The sequence below is a fragment of the Phaseolus vulgaris genome, chromosome 7 (genome assembly GCF_000499845.2).
Source record: "Phaseolus vulgaris cultivar G19833 chromosome 7, P. vulgaris v2.0, whole genome shotgun sequence".
Lineage (NCBI taxonomy): Eukaryota > Viridiplantae > Streptophyta > Magnoliopsida > Fabales > Fabaceae > Phaseolus > Phaseolus vulgaris.
This window is the reverse complement of record NC_023753.2, coordinates 34629920-34645249: the sequence shown is the minus strand read 5'-3', so window position 1 is coordinate 34645249 and position 15330 is coordinate 34629920. Positions and strand designations below refer to the sequence as shown.

General features: G+C 29.3%; 2 protein-coding genes across 4 annotated transcripts; both read left to right on the top strand.

The window, feature by feature from the left end:
• Nucleotides 1-1652: 1652 nt before the first annotated feature.
• On the top strand, nt 1653-4727 carry LOC137830286 (peptidyl-prolyl cis-trans isomerase FKBP17-1, chloroplastic). Of its 3 annotated transcripts, none has more exons than XM_068637536.1 (4): nt 1653-2104; nt 2539-2661; nt 2953-3069; nt 4066-4727. In XM_068637536.1, exons 1-4 carry the CDS (start codon nt 1733-1735, stop codon nt 4186-4188), a joined length of 735 nt encoding a protein of 244 aa, XP_068493637.1. In that variant the 5' UTR covers nt 1653-1732; the 3' UTR covers nt 4189-4727. The 3 variants fall into 3 exon arrangements, with proteins under 3 accessions (XP_068493637.1, XP_068493638.1, XP_068493639.1); XM_068637537.1 differs by having other exon boundaries at nt 1684-2104; nt 4077-4727; XM_068637538.1 differs by having other exon boundaries at nt 1684-2104; nt 4021-4727.
• Nucleotides 4728-8818: 4091 nt separating this feature from the next.
• LOC137830285 (fructose-bisphosphate aldolase 6, cytosolic-like) lies at nt 8819-10877 on the top strand. The gene is made up of 3 exons (XM_068637535.1): nt 8819-9137; nt 9523-9750; nt 9839-10877. Exons 1-3 carry the CDS (start codon nt 9110-9112, stop codon nt 10654-10656), a joined length of 1074 nt encoding a protein of 357 aa, XP_068493636.1. The 5' UTR covers nt 8819-9109; the 3' UTR covers nt 10657-10877.
• The last annotated feature ends 4453 nt before the right edge of the window (nt 10878-15330 follow it).

The following is a 15330-nucleotide window of genomic DNA, read 5'->3' as shown; positions in this document are numbered from 1 at the left end:
TCTTAAATTCACAAGGACAACCTTAAAGTTATAAGAGAGTAAATTCCAAGCATATCTCTTTAGCAATGATTCATTCCTTGAGTTGAATTCATGACCTTAATTTAGAACCATTACTCACAAAATCGATTGATTGTCACAATTTAAATTATTTTAGAGGTAATATATTTATAATAATGTTTTAAGTAAACAAAATTATTGACAATGGCAATCCATTTTAGCACTTTCAATTTTAAATTAATTGAACACCAAATCATCATGATTTCCTTCTCCAATATTCTACATTTACAAATTTTTAAAAATTATATATCATAACATTTTATAAATTAAATAATTTATTAACAATTATTTCTTAAAAAAAAGACTACATAATTACTTCTAAATATTGGGTTTTCTGAAAATAAATTTCTTTAACTTTTACATCCAATTAATTACTTCTTAATTAATTTATTTGTTACCTTATATCTAAATATCTAAATTATTTTTTCTTACTAAAATATTTTTGTTTTCCGAAAATAGGTATGAGGGTCCGAGGTGGAAAAAAAAGTTGATTTCTTTGCAAATTGAGCTAGTTCTGTGATATTGACCTATCACAAAGAAAGAAGAAAAATTCACAGACAAAAAACTCTCTGGCTAAGAATCTTTAAGATTTGTGAGTATAAGATTTGTGAGTATATAGAGTTTAATGAGTATTTCTTAGGATTATCACGTATTTATATGTCTAAATATAATTACTTTTCTCAACTTTTTTTTTTAAATTTCTACACTTTTATTTCAATTTTTCCCCTCAAATTATTTCATTTGAAATAAGTAATATTTCTTTTACAATTCAATCTTTCATCTTCTTCTTCATAATTTTTTCTTATTTACATATTTTTAATTTATATTTTCTTAAAATATATGTATTTTTAAATAATTATTTCTTTAAATATTTATTCTCTATATTAATATATTACACACACTTATTTTTTAAAATCAAAATACATTTTACAACTCAATAAATTCAATTATATCACATACTTTATTACTTTCTTAATTATAATTCTTCATTTTTTTTCTATTTTTTTTCTTATTTATGAATATTTCTAATTTAAATTTCTTTAAAATAAATCTATTTAAAATTATTTATTTATAATTTTTTGCTTGTTTAAATAATTATATCCTACACACTTATTAAATATAATTACCTTTTTCAAGTTCACTTTAAAAAAAATAAATTTCTACACTTTTATTCCATTTTTTTCTCAAATTATTTTATTTAAAACCATTAATAATTTAATTCCCCCCCTACTTCTTTCTCAATTCCACTATTTTTTAAAGAAAAAAAAAAAACAAAATAGAGGTCATAATTTAGTTTTGGCAGCTGATCAAATGTCAGAACTCAGCTCTCCAAAAATTAAATTCTGACCTAAAAAAAAAATAAAAATCATATTATCTCTACAAATCATAACAACCTTATATAAGTGAAAATTTCTTACTTTAATGGCATGTCTCTTTTCCAAGTCAAGAAAATTCAGTGATGATACTTTCACACTCCAAATAGTAAATACACCCATTTAATAACTTAATAAATTAATATTTTAATTATATTAATTTTATTTTTTAATTAAAAATATTATCATATTATTATTATAACGGACAAATGAAAGTTTTTTAGTGTTGAGGATAAAGATTTGTTTCCAACAAAATTAAAAAGAAAAAAGTACTATAGAAATGCGATTTGCTATGGAACAAGATGTTCAAGAACTTGTTCGTTGTTTTGACAACTAAGAAAATGAAGCCGATAATACATTGCTGTGTCTCTGCAAGTGCCACACGTGTCTGTGGCCCTTTGCCATTCACAAAATATCCATGTAATATCATCCTTGCAACTTCTTCACCATCATCCTCAACAACAAGAAGACCTTTTTCTCTTTCTCTCATCTCCACCACTTTCTCTGCATTCATCTTCTCACTTTCTCCTCCTTCTTCCTCTTCCTCTCCCACTCCTTCTTCTTCTTCTTCAAAACTCCCCCTGTCAAAGTTCTTTGAGATCCCCGATTCAGGTGGAGTTAAGGCTTTGGACCTCCTTGATGGTTCAGGTGAAGTTCCCTCAGATGGGGACCAGGTATTTCTCCCCTTTTCACATCTATAATATTAACACTTCCCAATCTTTCATATTTGCAATTCTTATTCTCATTTAATTTTACATGATATATGAATTTAATTTGAATTAGAAAGCATTGATAATATAAAGTTTTTACATTGCTATCAACTCATGATTGAAGTTATTTTCATACATGTTAAGTTGTTAACTTCAAAAAAGTATATTTAAAATAGTTTTACATTGGTTAATAGTATAAAAACCCTCTAGTGGTGATAATATTTGTTATTTTCTATGGCTGGCTTTATGCCATGATGCATTTACTTTGTTGCCAGTGTAAGATAATTCGTAGCATTATATGTGTAGAATAATCAACGCATAAACATGTTAAGTTCTTGAATTTATTTTATTTATTATGGCTCGGTTAACATTGTAAATATGTTGTTCTTATTTTGAAGGTTGCAATTCACTACTATGGGAGGCTGGGAGCAAAGCAGGGATGGCGCTTTGACTCAACCTATGACCACAAAGATGACAATGGCGATCCCAGTCCATTTGTCTTTGTCCTTGGCTCTGGCAAGGTATAGAAGGGAAGGGAGATAGCCTGACAGAATATAGTAACACTACAAATGTCAAAATGTGTTTTATTACTATTTTAATGTTCATGTTCTCATGTTTTTGTTGAGTAAAAGAAAAATATCTTCACTACCTAAATTTATAATTGTGATCTTTACATTTTGTGAAACTGCCGCTCAAGTTTTTTGTGGATGGATTGTAAAACTAACTTCTATATGAATGTTCTTCAAAGTTTGTAATTAAATTATATATTTATATCCTATGCATGTCATATCTGAATCAAATGTTATGTGTAGGTTATTGCTGGAATTGATGTGGCAGTGAGATCGATGAAAGTAGGAGGTATTCGTAGAGTCATCATACCCCCATCACTTGGTTACCAAAACACATCACAAGAGCCAATCCCACCTAATGTAAGAAACTTTTTCTGCTCCAAACTTATTGCATGTTTATGCTTGTACTTGTACACCATATCTTCAAAGTAATCTTCTTGCAATACTCTCTTCTGCTGTTGGACCAAGGATTGCAGAGAAAACTAGTAAACATCTATCTCCAATATTACCTTTTAATTAATTGCTGATGATGCTATGTTTTCTTTACCCCCTTGAAGAATATAAGCACTAAAAACACCTCCCTGAAACATATGCAGGACACACCATGCACCCTATGGCTGTGTTACAATGTCTTATAATGTTGGACTCTGATTCGAGGCCAAAGCAGCAGCCTCCTAAAACAAAAGAAAGAACTAGAGATAGGCTTAAATTCTCATCCTTATATGTTGGATCATTACAATTAATATATAACATAATGATGCGCACTTGTTATCCAATAATTTTGTTGTTATGCACCAAACAGTACCAATAACAGATTTTTAACAATTTCCTTTTACAACCTACCTGGCTCATACTTCTTATTACTGATAAAAGATAAAATATCCATCTAATATTCCTTTGGGTTATAAAAGGAAAACCGAAACAAAAAAAAAAGGGGACACTACACTGATGTTAAAAGGAGTTTTATCTAACACAGAGTATGGAATTTACTGTTAGAGTCTCATTTGAATTACTTGAAGTGAGGCTCTCCCACCTAATAGACTAGTTTTTTTGAGTTAGACTCTCCTCTTGTGCTTAAGTCCTAATATGTAACATGCCATGTTATATCTTGTGTTTATTTTTTCTGACATTGCGAAGTTATACATGTTAAATGAAGTGATTACTAGTTGCTGTATGAAATATAAATATCATCCCAATTGATGTTGAAAAAATAATGATCCACTTTTCTTTTGTCCCTTTTTGTATGGTGAACAACTTAATTGATTGTTGTATTGTTAATCTCTTTAGTTTGTTCTTATATTGTTCTTATAGTAATTTGTGTCGTATTCCTTCAACCTTCCTCCTCCAAAACAAAAGTTCTTTGACAGGCAGAGGTTGTTCACTACCATTTTTAATCCAACTCGCCGTGCAAATGGAGAAGGCTCCACTTTAGGAACAGTTATATTTGATATTGAGCTGGTTAGCGTGAGGCATCTGTGAAGTCAACAAATACAGCATGGCAATCAGCTATATACTCTTATCATTATTGGCAAAGATAAAAACTTATCTTGGCATTCCATAACATATTGGTTTTGGTCTATTATAGTTTATGCAGTTATATCATGATGTCTGCTATGTAATTATTAGTTTTGAAGTGGACTCATAATATTCCCTCAAATTCCTCATACTTCCTAAGAGTGAAAATGGAAAGGTGGAAAACTGAAGGGTGAAAATGAGATGTTATTTAGACTTATGATCATGGTGACCAATAACGTCAAATTCACAGCAATATGGCTGGCTGTTTTGGAAGATTTTCTCCTTCATATGAATGACATGTGGCTTTTGAAGAAAGGTGGAACAAATCCTTTGCATTTGATAACTTGAACTTGATCTGTGAAAGTTGCATTTGACTTCAATTATTGAATGATTGCTTGTAGTTCCTATTGGTAAACTTTGTATAGTTAAACATAAGCAGTGTGTTGATATTTTTTAGAAACAATGTTGTGTATTTCATCTAAGGGAGGTCTTCTTCTTGGTCTGATTTGATTTCTAAGTTGGTAATTAGGAGCTCTTCCCTCATGCTGGAAAAGGTTGCTACGGTGGTGTACTGCAGCAGTTTTTTTTTCTTCTTATTATCAGCAATTAGTTACCCTACTTGCAATTATCACCCTCAATTAGTGACTTGAATATTGGAGGATCTTCTACTTATACCCCTGTATTAGAATAAGAATGTAGCAACATGTGGAGTAAGCAAATTGGAGAACAAGAAAAATACCTCTAAATAGGTACGTGTTTTAAATTTGATTACTAAATAAAGTAATTAAATTATCTATATTTTAATATAAGTTTAAAATTATATATTACATTAATTTTAATATATATATATATACATATATTAAACAATCTAATTAAAATTTAAAGATATGATCTATATTGTATAAATCTAAGAATAAACAATCATTCTAGCATTTGAAAATATAGTTCATTGCCGCTTAAGTATTTAAAATATTAAAGTTTATAAATTTGTTAGAGTAAAATTTTGTGTCACTTTAATTCCATCATCAGAAAAGTCTTCGTTAAAGTAAAAATATGTGTCGATTATATATTTATCGTTATTTTGACTCTTGTACTCAAACACTATTTACTAATTTTAATTTTTGAACTTAATCATTAACTGCTATTTCAATCTCGTAAACTTAATTATTTACTACTATTCCTTAAACTTAACCTTTACAAAAATATTTTGAAGACTATTAACTGGTTAAGTTTACAAACTAAAATCAGATTAAGTAGTAAAACTCATGTAACATTAATTTGAACAAAGATTTTCTAACAGTGTGACTAAAGTGATAAACTCTTTTTTAAATGTTTTTTCAAAATAGACAATAAATTACATTTTCAAAATTTAAAATAATATTTTATTTTTAATGTATTAGAAAGTAAACTTTAAATAGATAATCCAATATCAACTTAATTGATGGTCTGATAATTTAATAAACTCTTGTTACAATAACTTTGAGATCATATATTATAAAATCTTCTTATTTATATTTCCAACATAATTAAATAATAGTTTAAAATATATTTATTTAATTAATTATGAAATTAAATTACATAATTTAATGTATCTCCTACGTATTTATGCTAGAAAGGAAGAATAAAGGTCAGAGTTGTATACTTCTTTATAAAAAGGAAATAATAATTGTTTTGTAATATGCATATGCATATGAGCATTGTTGTCATCAGTGAAAGCTATAGAAAAACTAACGAGTACAAAGCTAAGCATGCCTTCAATGTTAGGCGTGTTTTAGACCGTTATCAGCAACCAATAAATTACATATATTTTAAGTCAATGGTTATGCTTTCTAAAAGTTTCATTTGGTAATTATTATCTACTCATCATTTAATTTGCAATGTTTTACTTATTAATTATCATTTTACTGTTGTAATAATACCATAATCTTTCATTTTTCATTCAATCTCCTCTTCCTTCAATGCTAAAATAATATAGTAAAATTATATATATATATATATAATTATTTTATATGTTTTTAAAATTAAATTGTTTAAAAATTATATATAAACTAAAAATAAATTATTTTTTGAAGTATAAATTTAAATAAAATTATACTCTAAAATATAAGTTTAAATAAGTAGTTTTTATTTTATTTTAAATAAAGAGTACTCAAAATATAAGTCCAAATAAAATTAATATTTTACGCGAGTTTCTCCCATAATTGATGTAATAAAATTGCCTATCGTTATACAACTTCTATATTTTTCACGTTGATTTCTTTTTACCAATTGTGACATAATTTTTTTTTATTTTGTACTAGTGTATATTTTATTAAAAAATTATTTAAATTTTAAAAACTTTTATAGTAGAAATATGACTAAAGAGAATTCAACTTTTATATATATAATATGATTTTTTTAATTTTACTTATTTTTAACATATTACATAATTTAATAAATATTAAAAATTTAATATTTAAGTAAATGAGTTACCTTGCATGTTTTATATATTTTCTTGCGTCTAATCTTAGTTCCTCAACTTTTATCTATCATTATTTTAAGTTCTAAATCAAGAGGAAACCGATGAGAAAATATGAAGAAATGAAATACAAATTTGAGAAAGGAGAAAGTATGAATATTTTCAATTTTTTATTTTTTAAATGAAAACAACTTTTCTAATTTTGAATAGTCAAATTTCTTTCAAAACTTCCTATAACTCCAATATTTTTTATAAATAATATATTTTATCATAAATTATTTTAATTTCTTTATAAAAATAAGTTTTTTTTCTTCTAAAATTTCTCTCTGCAAATTAAAAACATTCCATAGCCAAAGAAAAACACATTTGGCCTCCGGAATACCAGTATGGGTCCAGACTTGCTACACCATTGCTAGTATGAAAAAAATACAACGAAGCCTTTTATTCTTGGAACACTCAAATCACGTGAAAAGTTTCTAGCAATAAACTCTAACAAAGTTAATTTACATTTTTTTTTAGAACTAAATATGTTTTTGGTTCATTTATTTTTAATCTAAATTTTAGACCTCTTGTAATAGGAAAAATATTAAAATAAATCATTATAAATTTTTCTTCTAAGTGGCAAACATATTTTAAATGTGAATTAGAATGTAAAAATATTTTAATAATTTTTTTATTACAAGTATGAGAAAGTATAAAATTTAAATTAAACTCGAAAATCAAGTTCAGATCATAAGAAAAAAAAAGACATATCATTTTTTTATCAGTTGAAGGTAATGTACATGAAATTATAAAATATAAGAAGCCAAAATTACCAAACCTAGTTAGTAGCTCTGAATTAGAGGGTGGTTAAAAAGGAAGAAGTGACTAAAAATGAGGAAAAATGTAGAAACCTAGATCACTTATTGGAGCATGCCGTCATTTGAGAAACTTGTCATCGTCCTTTGTCTCTTTCTCAAGTATGATGCAACTTAGCATGTTTGTGCAGCAAAGAAGAACAATTTATTATAAAAGGAGTGGTTGCTGATGCGAGATGAAGAAGAAAACAAAGGAACAAGAGCCTTAATTAAAATGATGACGTTTTGGTTGCATGCTGAAAATTCAAATATTAAGATGGAAATTAAAAAAGAGAGTATAAGTGATACAATAAAATAAAGTTAAAGGAGTGAAGTGAGTTAAAAAAGTTAATAGGCTAAAATCTACCTCAATTTAGAGGATGAAAATATCAATTAATATTTTCTAATAATATTGTAAAGTATAAGTATATTAGTTGGTATTTCTTTACGCCATTCATATATTTTTAATGGTTAACAGTAAAATTATTTTATGAGTCCTTCAAAATATTTAAGTGATTAAAATTTTTATTTTGGTTCCTAGCTGTGACAACAATAACATATCTAGGAATTAAAAGGAAAAAAATAATTTAAACAAAGTCTTTAAGCTTTTAAAATTTATTGATTTTTTTTTTAGTTTTAAGGATAAATATGCCAAAGATATATAAACACTATTAGATTTAACAAAAAAGACTACATAAATTCAAATTTAATTTAAACCAGTTGACAAATTCTTTTAAGAAAATATTTATATTTGGAATATTCAGACATTATTTGTTTCTCAGCTGTTCTAGAAGACTTGAACCATAGACATCATTAAAGCTTCACTTTAACTAACTTTTTAATATTATTCATATTCATATCTTATAGAATCGATCCTATTTTCGATTTAACAGACGGCCGTTATTGTATGTATTTTTTATTTTTCCAAATATTTATGAATATTTTCTTTATAATTCAGTTTTTTTTTTCCAATTTATGTGAAAGCAAATGTTAACCACACTTTATATTATATAGGTCTTAGGAAACGGTTGTTTCGGACGCAATTAGGAAAAACCAGAAACAGTCTAAGGACACTTGAGTTCCTTCTATTTCTCATGTGTGAGAGCAATATCAGTGTTCTTCCAATAAGCTAATCACACAATTTTATAATCAGTTTAATTAATAATAAAAAATTGACGTTTATCTTATTGTTCTTGTTATGATTGGTTCAATTATTAAGCAATGGTTTATTTTGGGAAATAAAAAAGGAGTAGAAATGTTATTCCTTTATTAGAAAAAGAAATAAGAAAAAGTGGCAATTGAGAAGGTGATGAAGGTAGGGAAAGGCACGAGTGGGGCGTGAAGTGAAGAAAGATGAAAAAGTCCAACTTGTTTTACGGACATAAACGTTTTCAAACATGAGTTTGTAGCGATTCTTTGCCCTTTTTAATTCCTTCCACATCTATGGTCCATACATTGCTTTTGACTTTTTCATTTCTTTACTTATAAATCTCCAGACAACTGCTTTCTAAACCTTCACACTTCTCCCTTTCCACTTGTCTACTCTGCTTTTCAATCAATACACACACCAAACCCTTCTCACAAACCCACCATGTCTTGCTTCAAGAGCAAATACCAAGGTTAGTACCCTTCACTACTCTTCTTCTTCGTTGGATCCTGTACTGTTATCTCGTTAATTACTCCTTATATGATTTGGGATCATGTTTTTTTTTTATCGTTCCTATTTGCATTTCCCAGGACACTTTTTCTTGGTGCTTCAATTTTGTAGTTAATTAGGTTGAGGTGGATCATCTGGGTATGAATTTTTACGTAAAAATATTGATTTTAATTTGATGATATCACCGAATGGAAGAAGATATGATCCAAGTTCAATGATGTTAAATTCATGTTATTGAATAGCATGTATATATGAATGAACAAGATCATTTTTTATTAGAATCGAAGTGTTGTATGTATGTTTGTGTATATGATGGTAAGTTATGAAGAATTTTGCATGAAATGCAGATGAGCTGATTGCAAATGCTGCACACATTGGGAGCCCTGGAAAGGGTATCCTTGCAGCTGATGAGTCAACCGGCACCATCGGAAAGCGTCTAGCGAGCATCAATGTGGAGAATGTGGAAACAAACAGACGCATTCTTCGTGAGCTTCTATTCACTGCTCCTGGTTGTATTGAATGCCTCAGTGGTATCATCTTGTTTGAGGAAACCCTCTACCAAAAGACAGCTGCAGGTACTCATACTCATACCAGGATCCATATCAAATGCAAACACGTCAAGTGATGATGCAAATTCATGATTTTTTTTTCTGTGTGTCACAGGAGTACCCTTCGTGGACGTAATGAAGAAAGGAGGAGTTCTTCCGGGCATTAAGGTGGACAAGGGCACGGTGGAGCTAGCCGGAACAAACGGCGAAACCACCACCCAAGGCTTAGACGACCTCGCCCAGCGCTGCAAGAAGTACTACGAAGCGGGCGCAAGGTTCGCCAAGTGGCGGGCAGTTCTCAAGATAGGCCCAAACGAGCCCTCACCACTGTCCATCCACGAGAACGCGAACGGGCTGGCCCGTTACGCTGCCATCTGCCAGGAGAACGGCCTGGTCCCGATCGTGGAGCCCGAGATCCTGTCGGACGGGCCGCACGACATCCAGAAGTGCGCGGACGTGACCGAGCGCGTGCTGGCGGCGTGCTACAAGGCGCTGAACGACCACCACGTGATGTTGGAGGGGACGCTGCTGAAGCCGAACATGGTGACGCCTGGGTCGGAGAGTAAGCGCGTGGGGGCGGAGGTGATCGCGGAGCACACGGTGAGGACACTGTTGCGAACCGTTCCGCCGGCGGTTCCGGCGATCGTGTTCCTCTCAGGGGGTCAGAGCGAGGAGGAGGCGACGGTGAACCTGAACGCAATGAACGCGCTGAAGGGTAAGAAGCCGTGGGCGTTGACATTCTCGTACGGAAGAGCCCTGCAGCAGAGCACGCTGAAAGCGTGGGGTGGGAAGGACGAGAACATTCCGAAGGCACAGGCAGCGTTGCTGGTGAGGTGCAAGGCCAATTCCCAGGCCACGCTTGGGACTTACAAGGGTGATGCCAAGAGCGATGGCGCCTCTGAGTCTCTTCATGTTAAAGATTATAAGTACTGAGAGAGACAGAGAGTTGCAGGATGTTATAAGGCTTCGTTTGTTTGCTTTCCTTCCTTCCATGCACTGTTGGACGGTGCCGTTTTGTAGGGTTTTTGTATGGAGCTTTTTCCATGCTCAGTTGTTATAGGACGTACTGAGAATAATGATATTGGCCTCCTCGCCGTTTACTTTTTTGTATTAAAAGACCAAGAGAATATATAACTATTTCTCTCGCCTTTTCACTCTGTTGTCTCTGTTTCTGTTTCTGTTTCTTCTCCACGAATACAAGACAGCTTCATCGTCTCTGTTTTTTTTTTTTATAAATATGTTTTGTCATTGAATATCGATGTCTTTATGTGATCGATTACTTGCATCTTGGTTTTGTGCCTGAATTTCGATGAAAACTTAATTGGGTAACTTAATAAAAAATAAATATAATTCTTTTAATATTAATTTAGACTAATGATTTTAATAATTTTCAGTTTAAGTGAATAAAAATATTATATAAAATTAATTAAGGATACTTATAGCACAACATCACAATGAATAGTTTAGGAAATTTAGCCTAGAAATTTACGTGATTGTAAGTAACTAATGTAAATATAGTAAAAACTTTTTGAAAAACAAGAAAAACACTAAGAAGTGATGAAAGCTTTTCACATACTTAATTTAATATTTTTTTTTTCTTAAGAGTTAGTTACAATAAAAAAATAATGCAAAAATCACTTAAATTTCAAGTCTAGTTTTTGTTGTTCCATTTTAATCAATTAAAATCGCGAGGTGCCAAAATCTTTACATCTCGTATCTTAAAATCAAATGACACGAAATCAAAATTATTATTTTTGAAAACTGTGAAATACTCTAACCTAAGATTAAAAAAAATTCTTGGAGTCTTATTGTTTTAATTTTTTATTCAAATAATTAGTTTAAGAAGCTCACATTATAACACATTAAACCAACTAGACTCTTGAAATAACGTGTTGCTAACATTTTATATATTAAACGTTCTTTATCATCAACTAAAATTTATTAGAAATTATAAAATTATCTGGATATCACTTCTTATGTAATGAACTCCTATTCACAATGTTGTAGTTTGTAATGAATTTTAATCCATAATAAAAGTGTGTTAAAGGATATATTTTGTGAGTACACCTCAATTTAATTATATGAAAAACCTAAGTTGATGTTTAGAGATGGTTAAAACAAAATTTTTGGTAGCATTAAAATGAATATTCAGTGTCTCTAGTATTTGAGCACAGTGACCATTGTGAAGAGCATGGGATGGTTTCTGAAAATTGGGGTTCCAAACATGAAAAAATCCTTTTCCGGTTTTATGTTTAACAAAAAGAAAGGTATAGTCCAATTGCCCCATTTTTGTGTGTAGATAGTTCAAAAGTCAGAAACAAAGGCCACAAGAGGTTATCCATTTAGCGAGTTTTCTTCCTCACCTCCATACCTTCTTTCTACACTTTCATACAATCTTCTTACACCTCCATATTTTTTTTTATAAAAAGTCAAATTTACCCTTAATGAAATTAAAAATTAAATATAAATCCATGCACCCTCCCTCATTTCAAATTCTATAGTTTGGAAGTCATGTATAAATCTAAAAATTAATTTCAAATTGTAGAATTTGGAAGCTAACTTTCTATTTTGACTTCTATAATTTCAAAAGTTATTTTCGAATCCGAAAATGACTTTTGAATTATAGAATTAAAATAACTTACTTCTCCACCACACGCCACCATTAATCACAAAAAAATACTTCCAACTACCATGAACCATTAGAATCCACCACAAACTATCACAGTAAATCTTAATGAAATTATTGAAAATTTCACATCTCACTAAAAATTAAAATTAAAACATTTCATAGTATATAAGTAGTTACAAACTACCTAACATGTTAAATTTTTTATAAAAAACTAGTGGGCACACAATCCGCATTTTTTTTATATAATTAAATATAAAATTTAATCAAATTAAATAATATATTATTATTTGTGTTAATTTTTTATTACTTATATTTATATTTATTTTTAATTAAATATGTTTAAAATAAGATAAATAAAAAAGATGAAATATGAAGAAAATTAGCAATACACAATTTCAGAATCTCAACATTAGGGTTTTTGAAGCATTGAGGAGACGGAAGACCTAGTGAAGTGGCGGTGATGAAATATTGAGGAGACGGAAGAACAACAATACAGTTTTAGAATCTCAAAATTAGGATTTTGGAGACATTAACATGTTTTTATATTATTTCTCTCAGAGTTCTCTTATATATCAATTTTTCAGAATCTCAAAATTAAGATTTTGGAGACATATGTTTTTATATTATTTCTCTTTCACAATTTTTTTATATATCACTCTTTTGCCTAAAAACTAGTAACCGTCCATAAATCCATATTTCACCCCTCTCTCTCCACTCTTTCCTAATATAAAAGGCATCAATCTCTTCATTTTCCTGTCAATTAAGTGAGAACAAATAAAATAAAATTTTAAAATTAAAAATATGCTTATTTAATAAAAAGAATATCAGTTTAAAACAAAAAAAGTAACCAATCTCTCTACTCTCCTGCCAGTTAGGTGATAACAAAAATTAACGTAGTAGGTGAGAACAAATAAAATATTTTACTTCCAAATGATACTCACAAAAAATGGATCTTTAACAATAAAAGATTTTCATTTATGACATCAAAATATATTAATTATTTATTTTAAAACCTTAATAATCAACACCCTTTTTAACACCCTTTTTCTATAAAATCCCAAACTAACTGCGAATAAAAAAAAATTAAAAAAAAAAATTATAAATTTGTATCTATTGATTTTATTTTATTTTGTTAAATTCTTTTTGTTTTAAAAAAATAAAATCTACTAACCATTACACAACAATTAAATATACACATTTTTATATTACAGAAATATTGAACAAAAATAATTTAAAAAATGAATGATCCCATTAGAACTCAAATCAACTCAAAGATAATATTTTTTAAAAAGGTTGGTATATAGTTAAGGAAAATGAGAGAGAGACGTAAATAATAAATTATTATAAAAGAACGAAAAAAAAGATAAAAAGGGAAGAGGAGAGAGAGACTAAATAATAAATTATTATAGAAGAACCAACAGAAAGAATAAAAGATAGAAAAGGAAAATAAGAGAGAGATGTAAATAATAAATTATTATAGAAGAACATTATTATAGAAGAACGAATGAAAAAAAAAAGATAGAAAGGGAAGAAGAGACAAAGATGTAAATAATAAATTATTATAAAATAACGAACTGAAACAAAAAAAATTAGAAAGGGGAGTTGTTATGGCATTAGTAAGCGGCAATAGCGTGCACCGATTGAAGAGGAGTAGCGTGCACCAATGATCGAGTCACGGAGTTGCGCCTGTCTCCCTTTCAATTAGGTGTCTACCTCTGAATTGCATATGTTAAGCCTTCTTTCCAATAACTCCATGAGAACCATTCTTCGTCTTCGTCACTCTCCGTTAAGAGGAAACATACTAACAAAAAGAAGGAACATATAGAAGAACATTTCTCTTTCTTTCGCCTTCTTCTTATTATCCAAAAGTAAAAGTAATAATTTCTTCTGAGAAAGTTGAGTGTTAGTGACTTAAAATAAGGAATTAAAGGGGGAACAATATTAAAGGACTTAAAATAAAGAGTTAAGAGTTAAATGAGAATCGTGGAGGTTAACCCAAGAAGTGGGGAGTTAAAATATTTATGAAAGAAGTTAAAAAGAAGATGTTACATTTCAAAATTGTTGCCACTACTTTGGTCACTACTCATGTTTCCTAATATTTATTTCTCTCTCATAATTTTAAAATAAATCATATCTTACAATTCAAAATCGATAATTTATTTCAAATATTTTTAAAAAGTAGAAAATGACGCAATAACCAAAATAATAAAATAAAACCAAATATTAATCTAAGGATAAAATAGGAAAAAATTTGAGATCAGTTAAAGAGTGAATCCCTATATATAAGTATAGATAAATAAAATATTAGTAGTGACAAACCTCACGAATTAACGAATTAATTTTATAAGATTTCGTTGGAGTTTTAATATAAACTACCAAATACTACAACATTTACAGTAAAACAGTAGCACAAAACACCACTTAACCACTAACATCATTCACCTTGAAGAAACCTAAAAGTATTTACATAAGGGTAGTTTTGAAATGAGAAGAATTATAGAAGTGCATGAAGAAAGTATTGAGGTGCAGGAAGAAAACATTCCACTAGGGTTCTTGTTTGTATTGTGCGAATGAATAGGTTTGAAAGTGGTAGGGACTAATGAGTGTAAGGGTAGTTGTTTTCGCGAAGATATGGATGAGGTTTTGGTTGACAGTAGTAGATACTATGAGAAGGATAAGTCCCTCTCTACTCAGAACCTGATGCCAGTTTTTCATTATTGCCTCTCAATTCTCATCAAAATTTATTGCCTTCTACGCCCAACAATACTTAAACCTCCTGCAACACTCCTTCATATAAGGTTTTCAGTTAGTCATCTCTTAGGACATTAAATATACAAGTTACATTTTTTTAAGACAATAGGTTTTTAAATTATTTAATAATTTGTAAATCGGTTTTTATATTTTTAAAATATTTTTTCCATTATTTTTAACCATAATATTATAATTTGATAGTTTTTTAATTTAAAATGTTATTTTTA